At 42.1% G+C, this 16,887-nt stretch overlaps 1 protein-coding gene across 5 annotated transcripts in view; it reads left to right on the top strand.

Annotated features, from left to right (window-relative positions):
• LOC308073653 (ras and Rab interactor 2-like) overlaps window positions 1–16,887 on the top strand; it is a 52,678-nt gene that overhangs the window by 15,441 nt on the left and 20,350 nt on the right. For all 5 annotated transcript variants that reach the window (XM_080412680.1, XM_080412681.1, XM_080412678.1 and 2 more), the window contains exons 3-6: window positions 9,858–9,952; window positions 11,030–11,228; window positions 13,750–13,864; window positions 15,281–15,353. In XM_080412680.1, the coding sequence (XP_080268806.1) occupies window positions 9,858–9,952; window positions 11,030–11,228; window positions 13,750–13,864; window positions 15,281–15,353 (482 nt within the window). The remainder of the gene's footprint in view (window positions 1–9,857; window positions 9,953–11,029; window positions 11,229–13,749; window positions 13,865–15,280; window positions 15,354–16,887) is intronic.

Raw genomic sequence — 16,887 nt, 5'->3', positions numbered from 1 at the left:
CACACACACACACACACACACACACACACACTGGAGTCGTAAAACATTTTCACCATATCTGCTCTTTCTCGCTGCGTTCCCCGTCTAATTTTCCCTCTCTCTCTCTTTCTACCATTCGCTCTCTACACGCACTCGGGTGCATGTCGTGCCACACATGCGCGCCATCCCTCATTCACACTGAACACACAACACACACACACACACACACACACACACACACACACACACACACACACACACACACACACACACACACACACACACACACACACAGAGCAGTTGTGTTCAGATATGATGAAGCGTGCAATACGTCATCATCTCCGTCTCATTAAACCAGTCCGTGGCCTTACTGCAGGAAGAGGAGGCGTTTATAGACGGATAATGAGCCAGGTCTTCTCTCGCAGATCCCGACCGATATTCTGGTACCACCGATTACCGGTGTATTGACCCATATTTGGTCAAAAACGGCAAAATGTTCAATTTCAATTTGAATAACCTAGATTTGATTGAAGTTTGTACTTGAAAACATTTAACTAGAATTGATTTTATTTAACCACTTAGCCCTATTGCGTATTCTCCCAAAATAGCCGATCTACAAGTTCACAACGTGACGCGTTGTGAGCTTGTAGATCTGCTATTTTTTAAAATGACTGAAAATGTTTGCCTACAATGGCCAAAGTCGGGACGCCAGGTTGAAAGTGGTTAAAAATCGGGGCACATCGGCTGCATAATTGCTGTCATCAAAGTGAAATATTGGCTGATATATCGTCCAGGCTGATATATCTCTCTCTCTCTCTCTCTGTGCTGCGGTCTCAGTCAGCCTGAATGGTTTCAGGGTCAGATGACACAAGCGGATAATTCTGGCCAGTCATTATGTCATATCTGAGTGTACGGCTCAACTGCTTCTGCAGAACTACTTACTCAGACTTCTGCTGGACTGTTTAGCTCTCACTTGCTCCACTTTTATATCTCCAGACACTAGTACTCAGTAAAATCCTCAGCGTTGATTTAACCACATGAACCCTAGAGTCCCTATTATGCGCATAACATCCTGCAAAACATTGTGGATCTACAAGCGCCGCGACATGTCGCAAAACAACTGCGACATGTCAACTTGCAGATCTGTTATTTGCAGAAAAGAGACTTGGGAAAACAAGAAAGGGGCCAAGGAAAGACGCCTGGGAAACACCGGTAAACGAAGTACATACTTTGAGAAAGGGAAATGAAAAATGTAACTCTTCGAGTTAAATGAAACGCTTTGTAGATACACATTGCATATCTGGATACCCTTGGGGTTTGGCAGGCTGCTTAGCAATTATCTCAATCCCTTGATGCGTCTGTGCGTGAGCAGCACAAGTAGGTTAATAATTATTACCATAGGCCTATATTTTTCTTCAAGTTGGCCAGCAGTGACAGTTTACCTGACAAGCTAGCAAAAATACAAAATTCATGTTTAGTCTGCGCTTGCTGACGAATGAAAATGCAGTGCACAGCGCTCATGTGAGTTGAGTGTCTGTGACAAGTGTGTACTGTGAAAGTGATGTTTTTGTTTTGTTTAATTCTACCTTACCTGTTCATGTGTTTGTGTACACAATATTGAAGATACTAAACAAATATTTCTGTAGATTCCAATGCCCTACTTTGAGCTGTGTCTTTAAACTGTCTCCTTCTCAACAGCATCTCCGCTTCACTGGACCAAAGGGGATTTAATGAAACTTTATAAGGAATCATAGCTATTACCTGCATGCACTGGTGGGGTTCTTTTGATGGAGGCAGCGGGACTATATCATAACGTAGACTCGCCATTGTACTTAAACACACTTAAACCCTATGTGCTCTGTTGATCGGAGTCCCTCAGGGGTCTATACTAGGCCCCCTCCTTTTTCCCTCTACACCAAATATCTTTGCAGAAAATAGCCAAAGTACAAGCTTGCGAAGGGGTCACATTGGGACGTATTGTGAGCTTGTAGATAGGCTGTTTTTGCCGAATATTTCCCCCCAGAATAAGAGCCGCTTGGGTTCGATTCAAGTTGTTAAGGCCTTTATACTTTGTCAAAGACAAAAAGCGAAAATAGCAGATCTACAAACTCACAACATGTCGCAGCACGACGCGGTGTGAGCTTGTAGATCTGCCGTTTGTTCTGCTGCATCTCTACTGTGCTGCCTGTGTTTGCTGATAGGTTCCAGGAACTATTGAAAGGTTCCACGATCCACCATTGCTGTAAAGGAGTTGGTCGCTCTGTGCGCACATACTGTAGTGACTCACTATCCATATCTAAAGACTGTACACGCTTATTAGACTCTTATGTCTCGACAACTCTTTCCTTCAGGCCTAGGTTGAACGCCTATGCAAATCCTCAGTGTCAATTTAACTCTGAAAGTTTTTTGAAAACCTTGACCCATTTGGGTCAACTCATACCCTCCCAGATTCAAATGAACACTGAGGATTTTACTGAGTGTGTGTGTGTTCAAAATAGAACACATGTTTTCTGATTGACTCGGTCCATGGCTTTAACGACGACTCATGCAGAGAACCACTTCTACCTCCACACAAACACGCATAGACACTTGCATACACTACACACACACACACACACACACACACACACACACACACACACACACACACACACACACACACACACACACACACACACACACACACACACACACACACACACACACACACACACACACACACTCACATGTATACATTACTCACATTTATACATACTCACATTTATACACACACAAACATTACATTGTGTGTGTGTGTGTGTGTGTGTGTGTGTGTGTGTGTGTGTGTGTGTGTGTGTGTGTGTGTGTGTGTGTGTGTGTGTTCACGTGCGCTAAAACCTCAAACGTTCTCCATCTTCTGTGTATCTGGACGGGAAACAGAGTAGATGACAGAAAGGGGGAGTGGTCTGACAAACAAAGAGGTGAATAGAAGGGTTTCTATTCCTGTGTACCTCTCTTGATAGCAGCCGTTTGTTCTCTGTCGGGCAGAAAGCTTGTTTTTTCATACATTAATGACCTATTTTATACCTTGTCGTATGACAGGGTCGTGCAAAAGTAGTTATTGTAGTTGTAAAAGCAGTTAGTTATTGTATTGTAGTTTATTTTCACTATTGACATTATTTTATTTGTTTTTTACATTTTGGAAAATGTAATGACATGCCCAAAATAGGGAGGTTGAAAGTGGTTAAATCTGTCTCTGGGTTTTATAAATATTGAACCAATGAAAAGTATTACCAAGAGCTTGTCACTAAATAATAACTACATTGGATCCATTAAGAACACAGGCTCTTTTTTTTTCCATTTCCTGAAAAGTAATAGTTTTTGGATGTACAAGGTTTTCCATTGCTATAAAAGTCATCAGTGTTAAACAAGGCCCCTGGTTGTATTTATTGCCATTAGCGCTCCACAGTGCATTCATAATAACTTGTGTGTTCACCGACCTTCATTTTCTGGCTGAAGAATTTCCCTTCATCTGTGTTTGCCGTTTCTTTAGTTCCTTTACACACCGGGGGTGTTTTTTTCGTGCGATTAATTCGCGTTCATTCATTTTAAACTGTCGTTTGTGTCACGAGGACGTCCACACAGAACACGGATATAACGAGGAGATGAAGCAACGTCATTATTTTTTCGAAACAATGTGGATTTTTCAGCGCAAATAAAATCATCAACCTGTAATTAACTGTTTGATGTGAAATGTTCGCTGACGCATTTTCAGATCATTTATTCATCACACTCCTGGTGTGTAAGGACCATTGTTCAACACCTTTCATTGTATCAGATACAGTAGCCTCGTTTGGTAATTGGTTCACAACCTTTTCCATGCCAAAGACCCCCAATTAGCCATAGCCTCTGGCTGCAGACCCCTTATTACAAAATGGTATAAGAAATGATTAAAAACGGCTGATCTAAAAGTAAATCGTCTATTTTTCCTATACTAGGAAGTTCGGGCAGCTACCCTCACACCTGTACGTCGCACCGCCGATCCGACCGATATGTCTGAGTCATTGTGTCGGGTTTTTTTTTCAGAGTACCCGTTGGACCCGTTGATCTCTGTATGTGTCAGTCCTTGTCCCTTTTATGCCCATATATGGAAATCTGCATATGATGATATACTATGGGCACTGCGGTCGGATCTGTGGCTCTGGACAACCGGATCTCCATAATTATGCATATATATGGGCGTACTGTTGACCAGCTCCCTCCATCTCTCTCTGTCCTCGGCAGCTCTCATTGCCTCACTGAGTTACAAGTGAGTCCATTCTCCGATGTCTCCGATGAACAGTGTTGGAAAAAGTACTCACATTTCTTACTTAAGTAAAAGTATCAATACTGCAATGTAGAAATACTCTGTTCCAAGTAAAAGTCTGGATTTCAAAATTCACTTGAGTAAAAGTACAAAAGTATCGGCACCAAAACGTACTTAAAGTACCTAAAGTAGAAAGTACTCATTATGCAGAATGAAATATTTCACAAGTTCAAAATGTATAAAAAATCTTTTGAAAATAGCCGATCTACAAGCTCACAATGCGTCGCATCGCGACGCATTGTGAGCTTGTAGATCTGCTATTTTCAAATGGCCAAAATGTATATAGGGCTGAAGTAGTTGGTGTATTTTGTAATAATAATCTAAATCTACAAAGTAACTAGTAACTAAAGTTTTCATATAATTGCAGTGGAGTAAAAGTACAATATGTTCCTCTGAGATGTAGTGTAAAAGTACTGAAAACTGGAAATACACCAGTAAAGTAAAAAAAATACCTCAAAATTGTACTTAATTACAGTACTTGAGTAAATGTACTGGTGATGAGTAATTTACTTTCCACCACTGCAGATGAAACACTGATGTAAGCAATATAAAAAAAAGAAATCCATCAAAGTGTGTCAACCGTTGAGGACATTTTTAGACTGCGTGTCTTTGTTAGGTTTCTGAGTTGACCACCGCCAGCCTCATTTAGTAACTGCGTAGACCTCACAGCTGCCTTAACACTGCAGTTAACTGGCTGACTCATGCCGTATATCGTATAATACAACATTGCGCTGACAGAGAGAGCTTTTTGGGGAGGGAGACAGAACTGGCTCCAGTCGTCCTATTTTCTAGGGGGGGAATTACAGGGGCCTGTGTGGTCACCGTGGTCTGGCCCGGAGCCTTCGTCGTGCTGGAAACGCTTGGAAATGATGCCTCCTAGTGGGTTATCAGAACCAGACATTATGGGAGAGACTGCTCAAGGTGGCAAAGCTTAGTTTGCCTGTTTCTGCATCATTTTCCTTTTTTTCTTACATTTTTATCCCACAATTCTGTAACCCATTTTTTCACCCAGTGCCAATTGCCTATGTAATCCTGGGCGCTACTCTCCCTCTGCCAGCCTAGGGAGAGCCCAGAACTGAGCTCATACCTCCTTCATGCATGAGGAGCTAGCAAGCCGCTTCTTATCATCTGACAGAGGGGAGTTTCCCCGGTAGGACGTAGCGCGTGGAAGGAACACGTTATTCCAACCAGTTCCTTTCCCCTCCATCAGGCGCCCCGGCTGACATGGGGGAGGCGTTACTGCATGTTTTTTGTGAGGGTACTACCCACCCTAGGAGACACGGGGAGAACATGCAAACTCCACGCAGAGAGGCCCTTTTGCCAACCCCACCTAGGGTGGGCATCATTTTTGCATCATCATGCATCATTTTCATTCCTATCATCTTAAAGCAGTGGTTCTCCCCCAGTGGTCTTTTGGGGGGGCCAGGGGGTCCCCAGCAAAATGAGGAACAGTTTAACAACTTAAAGGACCACTTCACCCATTTTCAACCTTATCATCATATAATTGGTCCTCAGTCCTCACTAATGCTCACTATAAGACGCTAAAGACGGCACCATTTCTGTTGGTGCCGTCAGTTACTGTCTAAATTAGTTACTAATCAAAATGTGTTTAAAAAAAAACTGGCCTCAGGTCTAAATGGGTTATAAGACGCCACCATTGTCTACTCGCTCTGTGTCTTGGAGGAGGGCTGTGGACAGTTACTGTAGGCAGATTTGGTCATTTTTAGTTTTTTTGTCTTCTATTTCAGCATGCTAACTTTCCAGGAAAAGAAAGGCTGTAGTTTATATTAACTTGGAAGAATACATATAGCTGGTAGGCAGGTTACTGAACTCTTTTTAAGCTTAACAGAGCAGTGGTCCCCCCCCCCCTCAGAGGTCCTTTGGGGGGTCCAGGGGGTCCCCAGCAAAATGAGGAACAGTTTAACCACTTAAAGGACCACTTCACCCATGAGGAACATGGCCAATCTACAAGCTCACTATGCGTCACGATTGTGAGCTTGTAAATCAGCGTTGCCAATGAGGGGCACACAATAGTGAAAGAGGTTGCCACTATAATATCACCAGCTAGAAGGCAATGAGAGAATGTACTGAATCAAATATAAGAATGACTATTCAGATCATTGTGTTCTCCCTCCCCACTTACAGTATAGACTGTCTACTTTACTATAGACAGTTACACAGTAGAATTCTGCACTAAATCTAATCTAACAACTAAGATCTTCTCCTATCTGCATTCCTGGCGGTCCGTGTCTTAATACATATTAATTTGGGGGTCCTTGGCATGAGAATGTTTGAGAATGCAAGTTTCAACATCAACTCAGATATTTGAGAAGAGGTTAACGTACCCTTGAATCGTGTTGTAATACCTCTGTAGAAGTGAAGCAAAGCTGTATAGGACAAGATGATATCAAACATTCCAGGCAGAGACCTGTTTCCTTAGAAAAACAAACCTGCTGCAAGGCAAGGCAAGTTTATTTGTAAAGCACATTTCAACAAGGCGATTTAGAGGGCTTTACGTAAACCATTAAATAAAAGAAACACATTATAAAATGACATTTGAACACAATAAAAAAAAACAGGAGAGAATAAGAGAATGAAATCACAGTGCACAATTACAGTTTTTCTTTTAGTCATTAAAAGGCAGCAGCAAACAGAAAGGTCTTTAGCTTTGATTTAACCCATTAAGACCGGGAACGCATCTGTGTGTCATTTTTGGCTATTCAAAAATAGCAGATATACAAGCTTATAGTGCGGCACCAACTGCCACGTTATGAACTTGTAGATCTGCTATTTTTTTTTTAAATCATGAAAAATTGTGCAAATCTTGGAATATATGTTTTTTAAAGCGAACATTTTAAACTCAAATCTTTGCTTCTGGGGAAGTTTGAAAAAACGTATGTTGCTATAATCAGTGGTTCTCAATTCTTTTTCATGTCAAGGACCCCCAAAATTATATGTATTTGGCCGCGGACCCCCATCTCAAAATATTTTGTTCCAGGGACCCCCCAGAAGGAAAGATTTGAGTTAAAAAAAATCGATTTGACAGACAAGAAGGCAGAGTAAAAGATCCAAGAACTGGAGTGATATGATCCACTTGCTATAATGAGGACTCGAGCAAACAACTGCAACTGTCGTCTGATCAATTGTTTTGTGGAGGAAATATGGTAGAATGACACCTTATATTGTTATTTTGTAGTTCACCTTTGTCCTTAAAGGGATTGTTCACCCCAAAAACTATCTATTACTCACCCCATGGAGACTTGAATTCATGGATATCGTTTTGTTTTCGTCACATTCCTGAGCCAATAATTTGATGAATTTTGATGATTGATGAGTAATTTTGGTGGTGAACTATCCCTTTAAGGATGCAAAGATGCTATTTGTCCTTCTCCTTGTGAAATGCCCCAGCAGTCTGAATAATCCAAGACCCTAATGTATGCTGACCTGATATTTACTGTATTTATTGTTATGGTTACAGCGTGGCTCAGTAGCACGGCCATCTCTTATCTATCTGTATAAATATGTTCCTCCCGCTGCTTTCGTTAAAGAACTACTTGACCACCAACTTGAGTGATTAATGTACTTCTGTCATGAGCTCATGTATTAAACTTCTATCTTACAATGTGAAGCATTGTTTCTCAAAGTGGGGTCCGGGGACCCCCAGGGGTCCTTGAGGGGGTTTCAGGGGGTCCCCAGCAAAATGTGTTAATACATTTTAACCCCTTTATCCCTATTTCATACGTTGGCTATTCAAAAATAGCAGATATACAAGCTCACAGTGCGTCACTTCGTGCCGCACTGCAAGCTCGTACATCTGCTATTTTTGAACATTTTCGAAAAATCTTGAAAGTGTTTGAATGATTTTGCATTTATTTTTACACAAATCTTCTCTTCTGGTGGCCTCCCAGTCAGATAATCAGGCTACTCTTCTGGGGGTCTCTGGCACAAAACATTTTCAGAAGGGGGTCCGCGGCCAAATATATACTGTATCAATTTGAGGGTCCTTGGCATGAAAAAGTTTGAGAACCACTGATATAAAGTGTCTCAGACAACGCTTGCCTCGACCATTGATTGATACTGAATTCCCAGACACCTGTAAAGACACCGTTTAGTAGTAACAGTGCGTGTCTCTTATAATCAAGTGGTTGCTCGGGTTTTGAAAAGCATGGTCATTCCAAAGCTAGATTGTTGACGTAACTACATTTAAGCACTATCACAGGAGATACCGGTAGTGCTGTTATGCTCTTTACTATATATCATCAGGGCTGTTAATCGGTCGCTGGCACGAGTGTGCAGTTAGTGAAATATGAGTATTGTTGAATGAATTCAATTCTTTATATTAGCTTTTTTCCTGCAACAATGTATCAATTAGAATGTAAATAAAGCGAGTGATAGGTTACAGTAAACAATTTCAATGCTGTATAGCAGCAGTCGTGGAATGCCTCTTGTCCAGTTAAATTACTAGACTGGAACTAACTGTTGTGTAAATGCAGTTGACATAAAGCCAGGTTATTGGATCTTGTCCCATTCTGCTTCTGTTTGTTGGCTAATACAGAGCAGAAGGCCTACCAACCACAATCCTTATCTGTCTCCTCCTAGAAATAGCCTTGACTGATAAGGAGGAGGCTATGGGTCAAATTCAAAACTATCCCTATCCTCCTCCTGACCACTTCCTCCATTTCCCTTTTTGGTTTGGAGCTATCATGCAGATGTTTACATTTCCGCAGATTGCAAGAGTTGTTGTTTACGACGATTTGGTTGAAGTTCAGATAAGGTGGCTGGAAAACTGTGTGTGTGTGTGTGTGTGTGTGTGTGTGTGTGTGTGTGTGTGTGTGTGTGTGTGTGTGTGTGTGTGTGTGTGTGTGTGTGTGTGTGTGTGTGTGTGTGTGTGTGTGTGTGTGTGTGTGTGTGTGTGTGTGTGTGTGTGTGTGTGTGTGTGTGTGTGTGTGTGCGTATTTTATACTTAGTTGTATGACAATGTCATGAGTGTCAAAAATAGGCTCACAACGTGGCGCGATCCAGCACTTTGTGATCTTGTAGATCAGCTATTTTCCCTATTTCTGAAAAATATGGAAAAATCGTGAAACATATTTCACCTATAGTGACATACCTGTGTCTAATGATGTCTGTGGCTTTTATAAATGTTTTTACAAGAGCTTGTGACAAAATAATAACTACATTGGATCCATTGGAACACAGATTCCTTTTCCATTTCCTGAAAAGTGACGGTATTGGACCTACAGGGTTTCCACCAAACAGCAGGGATGTGTGACAGTGTGTAGATGTGTATCTGGGTGTATGTGGGTCATTATTGTTGTGGCTTTGTCTACATGCTTCCTTTAGGAAGTGATGTAATATACACAGGAAAACTGACAAAGTTTTTCCCTGCCTTTGGACGTGAGTTGGACAAGAACCGTATCACCACCGCTGTCCCAGTCTCCATTTCATTCTCTGTCCCTCCATTTCTTCTCATGACCTTTTCTTCTTTGGTATGACCTACTGATCAAGCCTACCCGTTTGTCTCCCTTCCCAGCTGATTGACACGTTTGCGTCGGAGCTAGGAGAGCTGGAGCAGGAGATGGTACAGACGTCCCCTGTGGAGGATAAAGAGCCTATGGTCCTGCGAGGGTGAGAACCTTTTACACACGATTATGTTTGAGTTCCTTACTGAAAACTTGGCTTTGTTGGCTTTGTTGAAATGTTGATTCTGTTTGGTCAATCAAGGCATTCTGCAGCAGTCTGATATTTATGAAGTATGTAGGGCTTAAAGGTTATAGGTTAAAGGGTTATTTCACTGTCAAAAAAACTTTTGGTCATTTTATCGTCTATTCAGGCTTTAGTGACCCCCCCAGACCGTTTTTTAGTTACTTCATTCAATATTTAGATATTTGATATCCATTTTATCAGACACGCCCCCTTCCTATACAAACCCATTATAACTTCAAACTCCATTTTTAACATGTTAGATTCGTCAAAAACACCCGTCCTTGGTCCTGGTGACTCACCCTGCTCTCCTAATACGCGAGGGGGCCGTGTTTTTTCGATAACTTTTTTCATTTATTTTTGATATTTTTTTTGGAAAATGGAAAAAATTAAATACATTAAAAAAATTTAATAAAATAAATGAAAAAAGTAATCAAAAAAACACGGCCCCCTCACGTATTAGGAGGGCTGGGTGAGTCAGCAGAACCAAGGACGGGTGTTTTTGATGAATCTAACGGGTTAAAAAGGGAGTTTGAAGTTATAATGTATATAGGAAGGGGGTGTGTCTGATAAAATGATTATCAAATATCTAAATACTAAATCAAGCAACTTAAAAACGGTCTGGGGGGCTCACAAAAGCCTGAGTAGACGATAAAATGACCAAAAGTTTTTTTGAAAGTGAAATAGTAGTTAATACAGTGGTGACGGGTAGTTTTGTTTTGTTATGTCTACTTGTTTGTTTTCTTCGTTTTTCTGTGTTTTTTGGGTATCTTGAAAGGCTCTATATAAATTAAATGTAGTATTATTATTATTATTATTATTGTTGTTAAATCGTTTACAAGTATGTATTTGTAGTCATTTATGTCGCCGTCTTTTCTCTGTGCGGGAGAGCAGGCTTGCTCTACACATTTCCACCAGCAGATGGGGACGGTTTTCCACTCTTTCTCATTCCCTCTCTGTCTTTCACCCTCCTTTCCTCCTCTCTCTCTCTCTCTCTCTCAGTCTGGAGGGTGAGGTCAGTGGCGTGTACCTGCAGTCCCCGCACTGTGGCGGGGCCGGAGGTGAAAGGGATTCGGGGTATGACTCCCTGCGCAGGAGGATGAGCGTGCTGGACAGGCTGACACAGACCCACGCAGTGTGGCTGCTGCTGCCGCTCAGTGAGGAGGAGGCCCAGCGCATACTGCTACGACAACCACCAGGGGTGAGGGGACCCTCTAACTCACCGCTTCTCAAACCTTTTTTAATATCAAGAACCCCCATAACGCTCGTGTAAAGTGCCTGCCCACCACCACCGCAGTGCATCCGGCTTTGTCAAGCGTCTATATCAGTGGTTCTCAACCTTTTCAGGCCACGACCCCCCAAAATAATCATACTTTGAACCGGGGACCCCCCAAAATAATCATACTTTGAACCGGGGACCCCCCAAAATAATCATACTTTGAACCGGGGACCCTCCAAAATAATCATATTTGAGTTTAGGCATTACATCTAGTTTGCCTCGGTTCCACAGGTAAATATTGTGAAAATAGCTGATCTACAAGCTCACAACGCCTCGCAATGCGAGGCTTTGTGAGCTTGTAGATCTTGTAGATCAGAGATGTTGCCTCTTTCTTATATTATTTGACAATTTGGCCAATGTTTGACCAGTTTTTATAGTATAGTTTGTTGATTACTTTTGATGCTGCAGTAATGGCCTTTTTCATCTCATTTCTTTTCTTTCTTTTTTATTCTTTTTTTGTAGGTATTAAAACGGCCTTAAAATTCTTTAAATTGTCACTTCACTGTCATCTGGGGACCCCCCAAAATCATGTGGGAACCACAGGTTGAGAACCACTGGTCTGGAACATAACTGGCCGTTGTTAGGGGGAGGGAAGCTGGGCGGGGAGGGTGAGATTTATCACTGCACGTAGTCCATGGTGGAACCTGTCAGTAGGGAGTGTTGGGCGGGAGGAGTAGGACAGAGGCTCTACGTCCTCCCGGTGGGGGCTCCTCACTGGTAGGTGAGTCAGTAGGATACAAAAGCAGTGACAACACGCATAAATGTGTGTGGGGAGGAATGAATTGGCATACTAAATAAAAGATTGTATGTGTCAACACACACTGTCGTCGGTGTAACAGAACACGAACGCAAAACAATTTGCAAATTGAAAAACCACTATAATCAAAAAAAAAACTAAAAAGAACATAATGCATTATTGTATTATATAATACAATAATAAAAAGGGGTAAAAAGGAAAGGAGAACAAAAGGACCCCATAACTCTGAGAGTTACAGATCTGTAAGGGTCCATTCGGAACCTTGAGGGTTCGACCCATATATTCATCTTTGAATGTGTTAAATTATGCAGCCGATGTGTCCCGATTTCAACCACTTTCAACCTTGCGTCCAAAACACATCAAGTATAGTTTTGGGAGGCAACCCACAGTGCCAAGAACCTCCTAGTGTCGCCAACACCTGCTGCAACATCTCACCAGCCACCCTAAGCCCCTAAGAGACAATGGGGGCTTTAGCATGCCACTTGGACACAGACCGGGGGTCTGATCAGCCTCGGTCGGTTCGCCTGGAGGAGGGTGTCTGTTGCAAGACCCGAAACACCCAGTGACTCCAGGAAACAACATTAACAACTAATTATGATGTATCTCTTGTCTAGGGTGTTAGTCATTCTTTCAACAGCTGAATATCTGCTATACTTACGGCGTGGCTCTGCAAAAGGCTAGCTGTGTGTGTGTGTGTGTGTGTGTGTGTGTGTGTGTGTGTGTGTGTGTGTGTGTGTGTGTGTGTGTGTGTGTGTGTGTGTGTGTGTGTGTGTGTGTGTGTGTGTGTGTGTGTGTGTGTGTGTGTGTGTGTGTGTGTGTGTGTGTGTGTGTTAATCTCGCAAAACGCTGGACCGATCACATACAGTATACTTTTTGAAATATTTAAATTTAAATTATAATGGAAGTCAATGGGGCTGTGATCAGGCTGAAACCTTAATCCCAAATTTGGAGTCATACGTCATAGATTATGTCATAGACGACTGATGTGACGACTGTCACATCATAAATGACTGATGTCACAGGCTCCGTTTCTATGTGGGTCCTGAGATCCACATAAATTCTTGTTTTTTGTTTTGAGACTACCAATTTGTTTGTATCACTGATTGGGCCTTTAACTTATTGGTTTGACTGTCATTACTACCAACAGACTGTAACATGCTAAGCATTGTTAGTTGAGCCGAGCAAAGCAAGTGTGCAACTGCCGTGTATGTCCACCAGAGGGTGCTGAAAATGGCAAATCCAGACACCCCATGTGGCTCAACTAAATTGATGAACACCTGTTGTTTGCCTTGTTAACTTTTAATGCTAACAGACCACAAAAAACAGTGGTACCATATAGCATAACTAGTGACTTATCCTGCAAGTACCCAAATGACCCATGGGTTATACTTTATTTCTTATATAATTGTATTTATTTATCTATTTTTATAGTTACTTACTATATCTTACTTCCCAAATAATCTAGTATAGTATTGTCAATTTCCAGTGAAATAGCCAAATACTTAAATAAAGGCATATTACCAAGTTACGGGTTAAGTTAAGTCAACACCACCATGGTGAGTGATCCACGTTGTTTTTGGGGTGTGAACTCATAGCACTGTAACTTTCAGATAAAAGTGTCATACCCACACAACATGAGTCACTTTCATTGTGGTGAATCCTATCCCGCTGATTTCTCCTGCACAGGTGTTCCTGGTGAGGAAATCGGCAACTCTGCAGAGAAAAGTCCTGTCTGTTCGTGTGAATGAACATGAGTCAGAATGTCCTATCAGTCATTTTCCTGTCAAAGAGAGCCAGTACAGTGAGTATCACACCACACATCACTGACAGTCTGTATTAGAAGTGACGCTCATATGTTTTGATACCAGGCCGACAAATTGTGACTGACTCACATCTGTAACACATGTACGGTACGCACTGTAGACAGCAAGCTTCCTCTCAACACAACAGATTAAAGCAGTGTTTCCCAAACATAGGAAAAATGGGTCGAGCTACTTTCACCGATTTGAAATAGGGCTTATCTGATTCAATCATAATGCATTTTTGTAAGTTTGGGTTCAAACACCAAATTTCTCTTTTGGGTCTCGAGCTGAAACGGTTTGGGAAACCCTGACTTAAACTTTAAGTCAGTGTTTCCCAAACCTTTTCAGTTCGTTTAAGCTCCTTTAAGACTTAAAGGACCATACCGGTGGTCTGGCATTTGTAGCCCTTTGACTATGACTCACGGTATAGACTTGACTTTGCTGCCAACCATTTTTCCAAAGCATAGCACTTGTTTGCTTGTCGAGGAAGCCAATGGGGCGCCATTTAGTTCGGTACGGTATGAAAATCAACTTGCAGAGACTTGCAACTTGCTTGGGATGCATGTAGGTAATCCAACCAAGCTTATATTATTAACTAAAACTAAACTAAAACTAGGTGTGGGGTGGAAAAAAACAACAACATATGAGTTAACTGGAATCAAAATAAAAAACTAGGTAAAGACTCTTTATAATGTAATAGGTGCATTTCTTCCAGTATTCTTTACAATCCTTCCTATTTACCTAATTGTATATTCTCAACATCTCGTCTTGTGGTTGTATTCGCATTAAAATAATATGTATGTTTCACTATCACAATTTCTTTTCAGCACTAACCTTTATACTGAGGTGAAGTTATTGGGTATAGAGGTTTTGGCCTCCATATTGAATGAATAATAGAACAGTGGTAGAGCCAGAGTGATGACATACCAGCTGTGGATTTTCCTCACTTGGAATTACAAAACACAGGGGAGGGGAGGGGAGGGCCTGTGGTTTGGCCTTCAGATCTGGGTCAGCTGTAGTTCTGCTGGCATCATGAGCACAACCATTGTTGTGTTAACAAGACCAGTGGTCCTCAACCCTTTTCATTTCAAGGACCCCCAGGTTGCTACGAATTAGGCCACAAACCCCCCATTTCATATGATTCTTATCTCTGGGACTCCCAATCTACACCGTAAAATCCTCAGTGTTAATTTAACTGCCCCTGTTAAGAATGTTGCTTTTAGTTTGTTTGCTTTTAATAACAAAAGTCAATGTTGGACCACTCAGTATGTATTGTCTGTTGAAACTATGCTATCAGGTGCAGTAGGTGAGTGAGCATCTGTGAGTGAAAGGTCCAGAGTTTGAACTGTGTTGTTAGATAGACCTTTAGAGTTTTGAGATTGAACCGTGTGTGTGTCTGTCGCATCTGCCTGCAGCCTTTTCTCTGGAGGGATCAGGAATCAGCTTTGCAGACCTATTTCGCCTGGTGGCCTTCTACTGTATTAGCAGGTAAGACCACAAATCCCCCTTTCTTTTCCTTCTCTCTCTCTCGCTCTCTCTCTCTCCGTTCTCTCTCCCCCTCTCTGCTGAAATTCCTCTGCGATGAGCCAGGCGCGCTGACGATGGAAACGCCACCGATGGAAATAATGTTTGTCGACTAAGCAGTAATCTGTCCGTGCCAAAATGCTCTCACTTCTTGTTTTAGCTTGTGGCAGATTGGCAGATAGAACACAGACAGAGGGGCTAAAAATCACAGACAGGGGAAACAGGAAATAGGAAACTTGTACCACAAACAGTATTGCCCCACTACAGCGTAACCTAGTTTCGATCCGAGAGGGGTACCCCCACCTACCCCCCAAAGTAACATTTTGTCTACAAATGCCAGGTGTGTGTTACATGTTAATTCATGTTTGGTTACGCGGCTTTCTACCACAGGTTCCTGGCTGTGGGTTTAGGGTGAGAAGCATATCGTCGCTGTCGGGTGGAAACCTTGTATGTCCAAAACTGTTCCTTTTTTCTTATTTTTTTAACATACAAAATTGTGGAAATAGCCGATCTACAAGCTCACAACTCGTCGCATCGTGACGCGTGGTGAGCCTGTAGATCTGCTATTTTCACTACCTTTGTGTGACACACTTGTATGATAACGGCATTAGTTTAGGAAAAAACATGGAGATACAAGGTTTCTGCCTGACAACGACTATAATGGTGATTGTGGGTTTCTCAGTGTGTTTGTCTTTGTATCTAATATTTCACTATGTTTATAGTGACACGTGAACACTTTCACTTCTCTGTGCCAGGTCAATGTTTTGTTGCCAACCAAACACACGGCATCATCACTTTTATGGTTTGGCAGCTGAATGAAGATCATTATACAGTATATATACTGTCACATGAGGACAACTCGTGATCAACTTTGATTCTGGGCCATCCATCTCTGACCACGACACCTTGAATATGACCATAATATTTAATTCGGTCAAACTAAATGATTAAAAGCACAGTGATCAGGTTGAATGAAGATATAACCCAACTCTGCTCGCCACAGAAGGTGAATAGACGGTATATTACCAGTAGAGTTTTCATTTTGACCACTACAGTAAAGGCCTTTGCAGACAGGGTGCGATTAGTCAATCAGTTTTTTCCGCATGCGAAAAGACGCACAAATCGAACTGGGTTCGATTGAAGAAAAAAAAAACGCATCGCCGCAGCCACTTGCCGCACGGCAAATTCAGAGCCGGTGTGCATGAGGTCATAGAGAACCATTTTCCGTGGGAAAAATCGCACCCGGTCTGCAAAGGCCTTAAACAATGCTGTTTGGTGATCTAGGTGTGCACTGCACTGACTGCCAGATAGCTGATCGCTGTGCAGGAATTCCAGGGGAGCCTGTGTACAGGTTGCTAGGCGCACACGGCAAAGGTAGCCAGGTTTGTACAGGATTTTCAGGGACACACACTGGGCTTAGCCAGATTATCATTCATTGTGCCATGCAGGGTGTCCAGGGACACACTGTGCGGGTTGCCAGGTGCACTAATGACCAGAA

This window comes from Gymnoscopelus braueri, assembly GCF_963280865.1.
Source record: "Gymnoscopelus braueri genome assembly, chromosome: 2".
Classification (NCBI taxonomy): Eukaryota; Metazoa; Chordata; class Actinopteri; order Myctophiformes; family Myctophidae; genus Gymnoscopelus; species Gymnoscopelus braueri.
The sequence above is the reverse complement of the archived record's forward strand: the minus strand, read 5'-3'. Positions and strand labels throughout refer to the sequence as shown.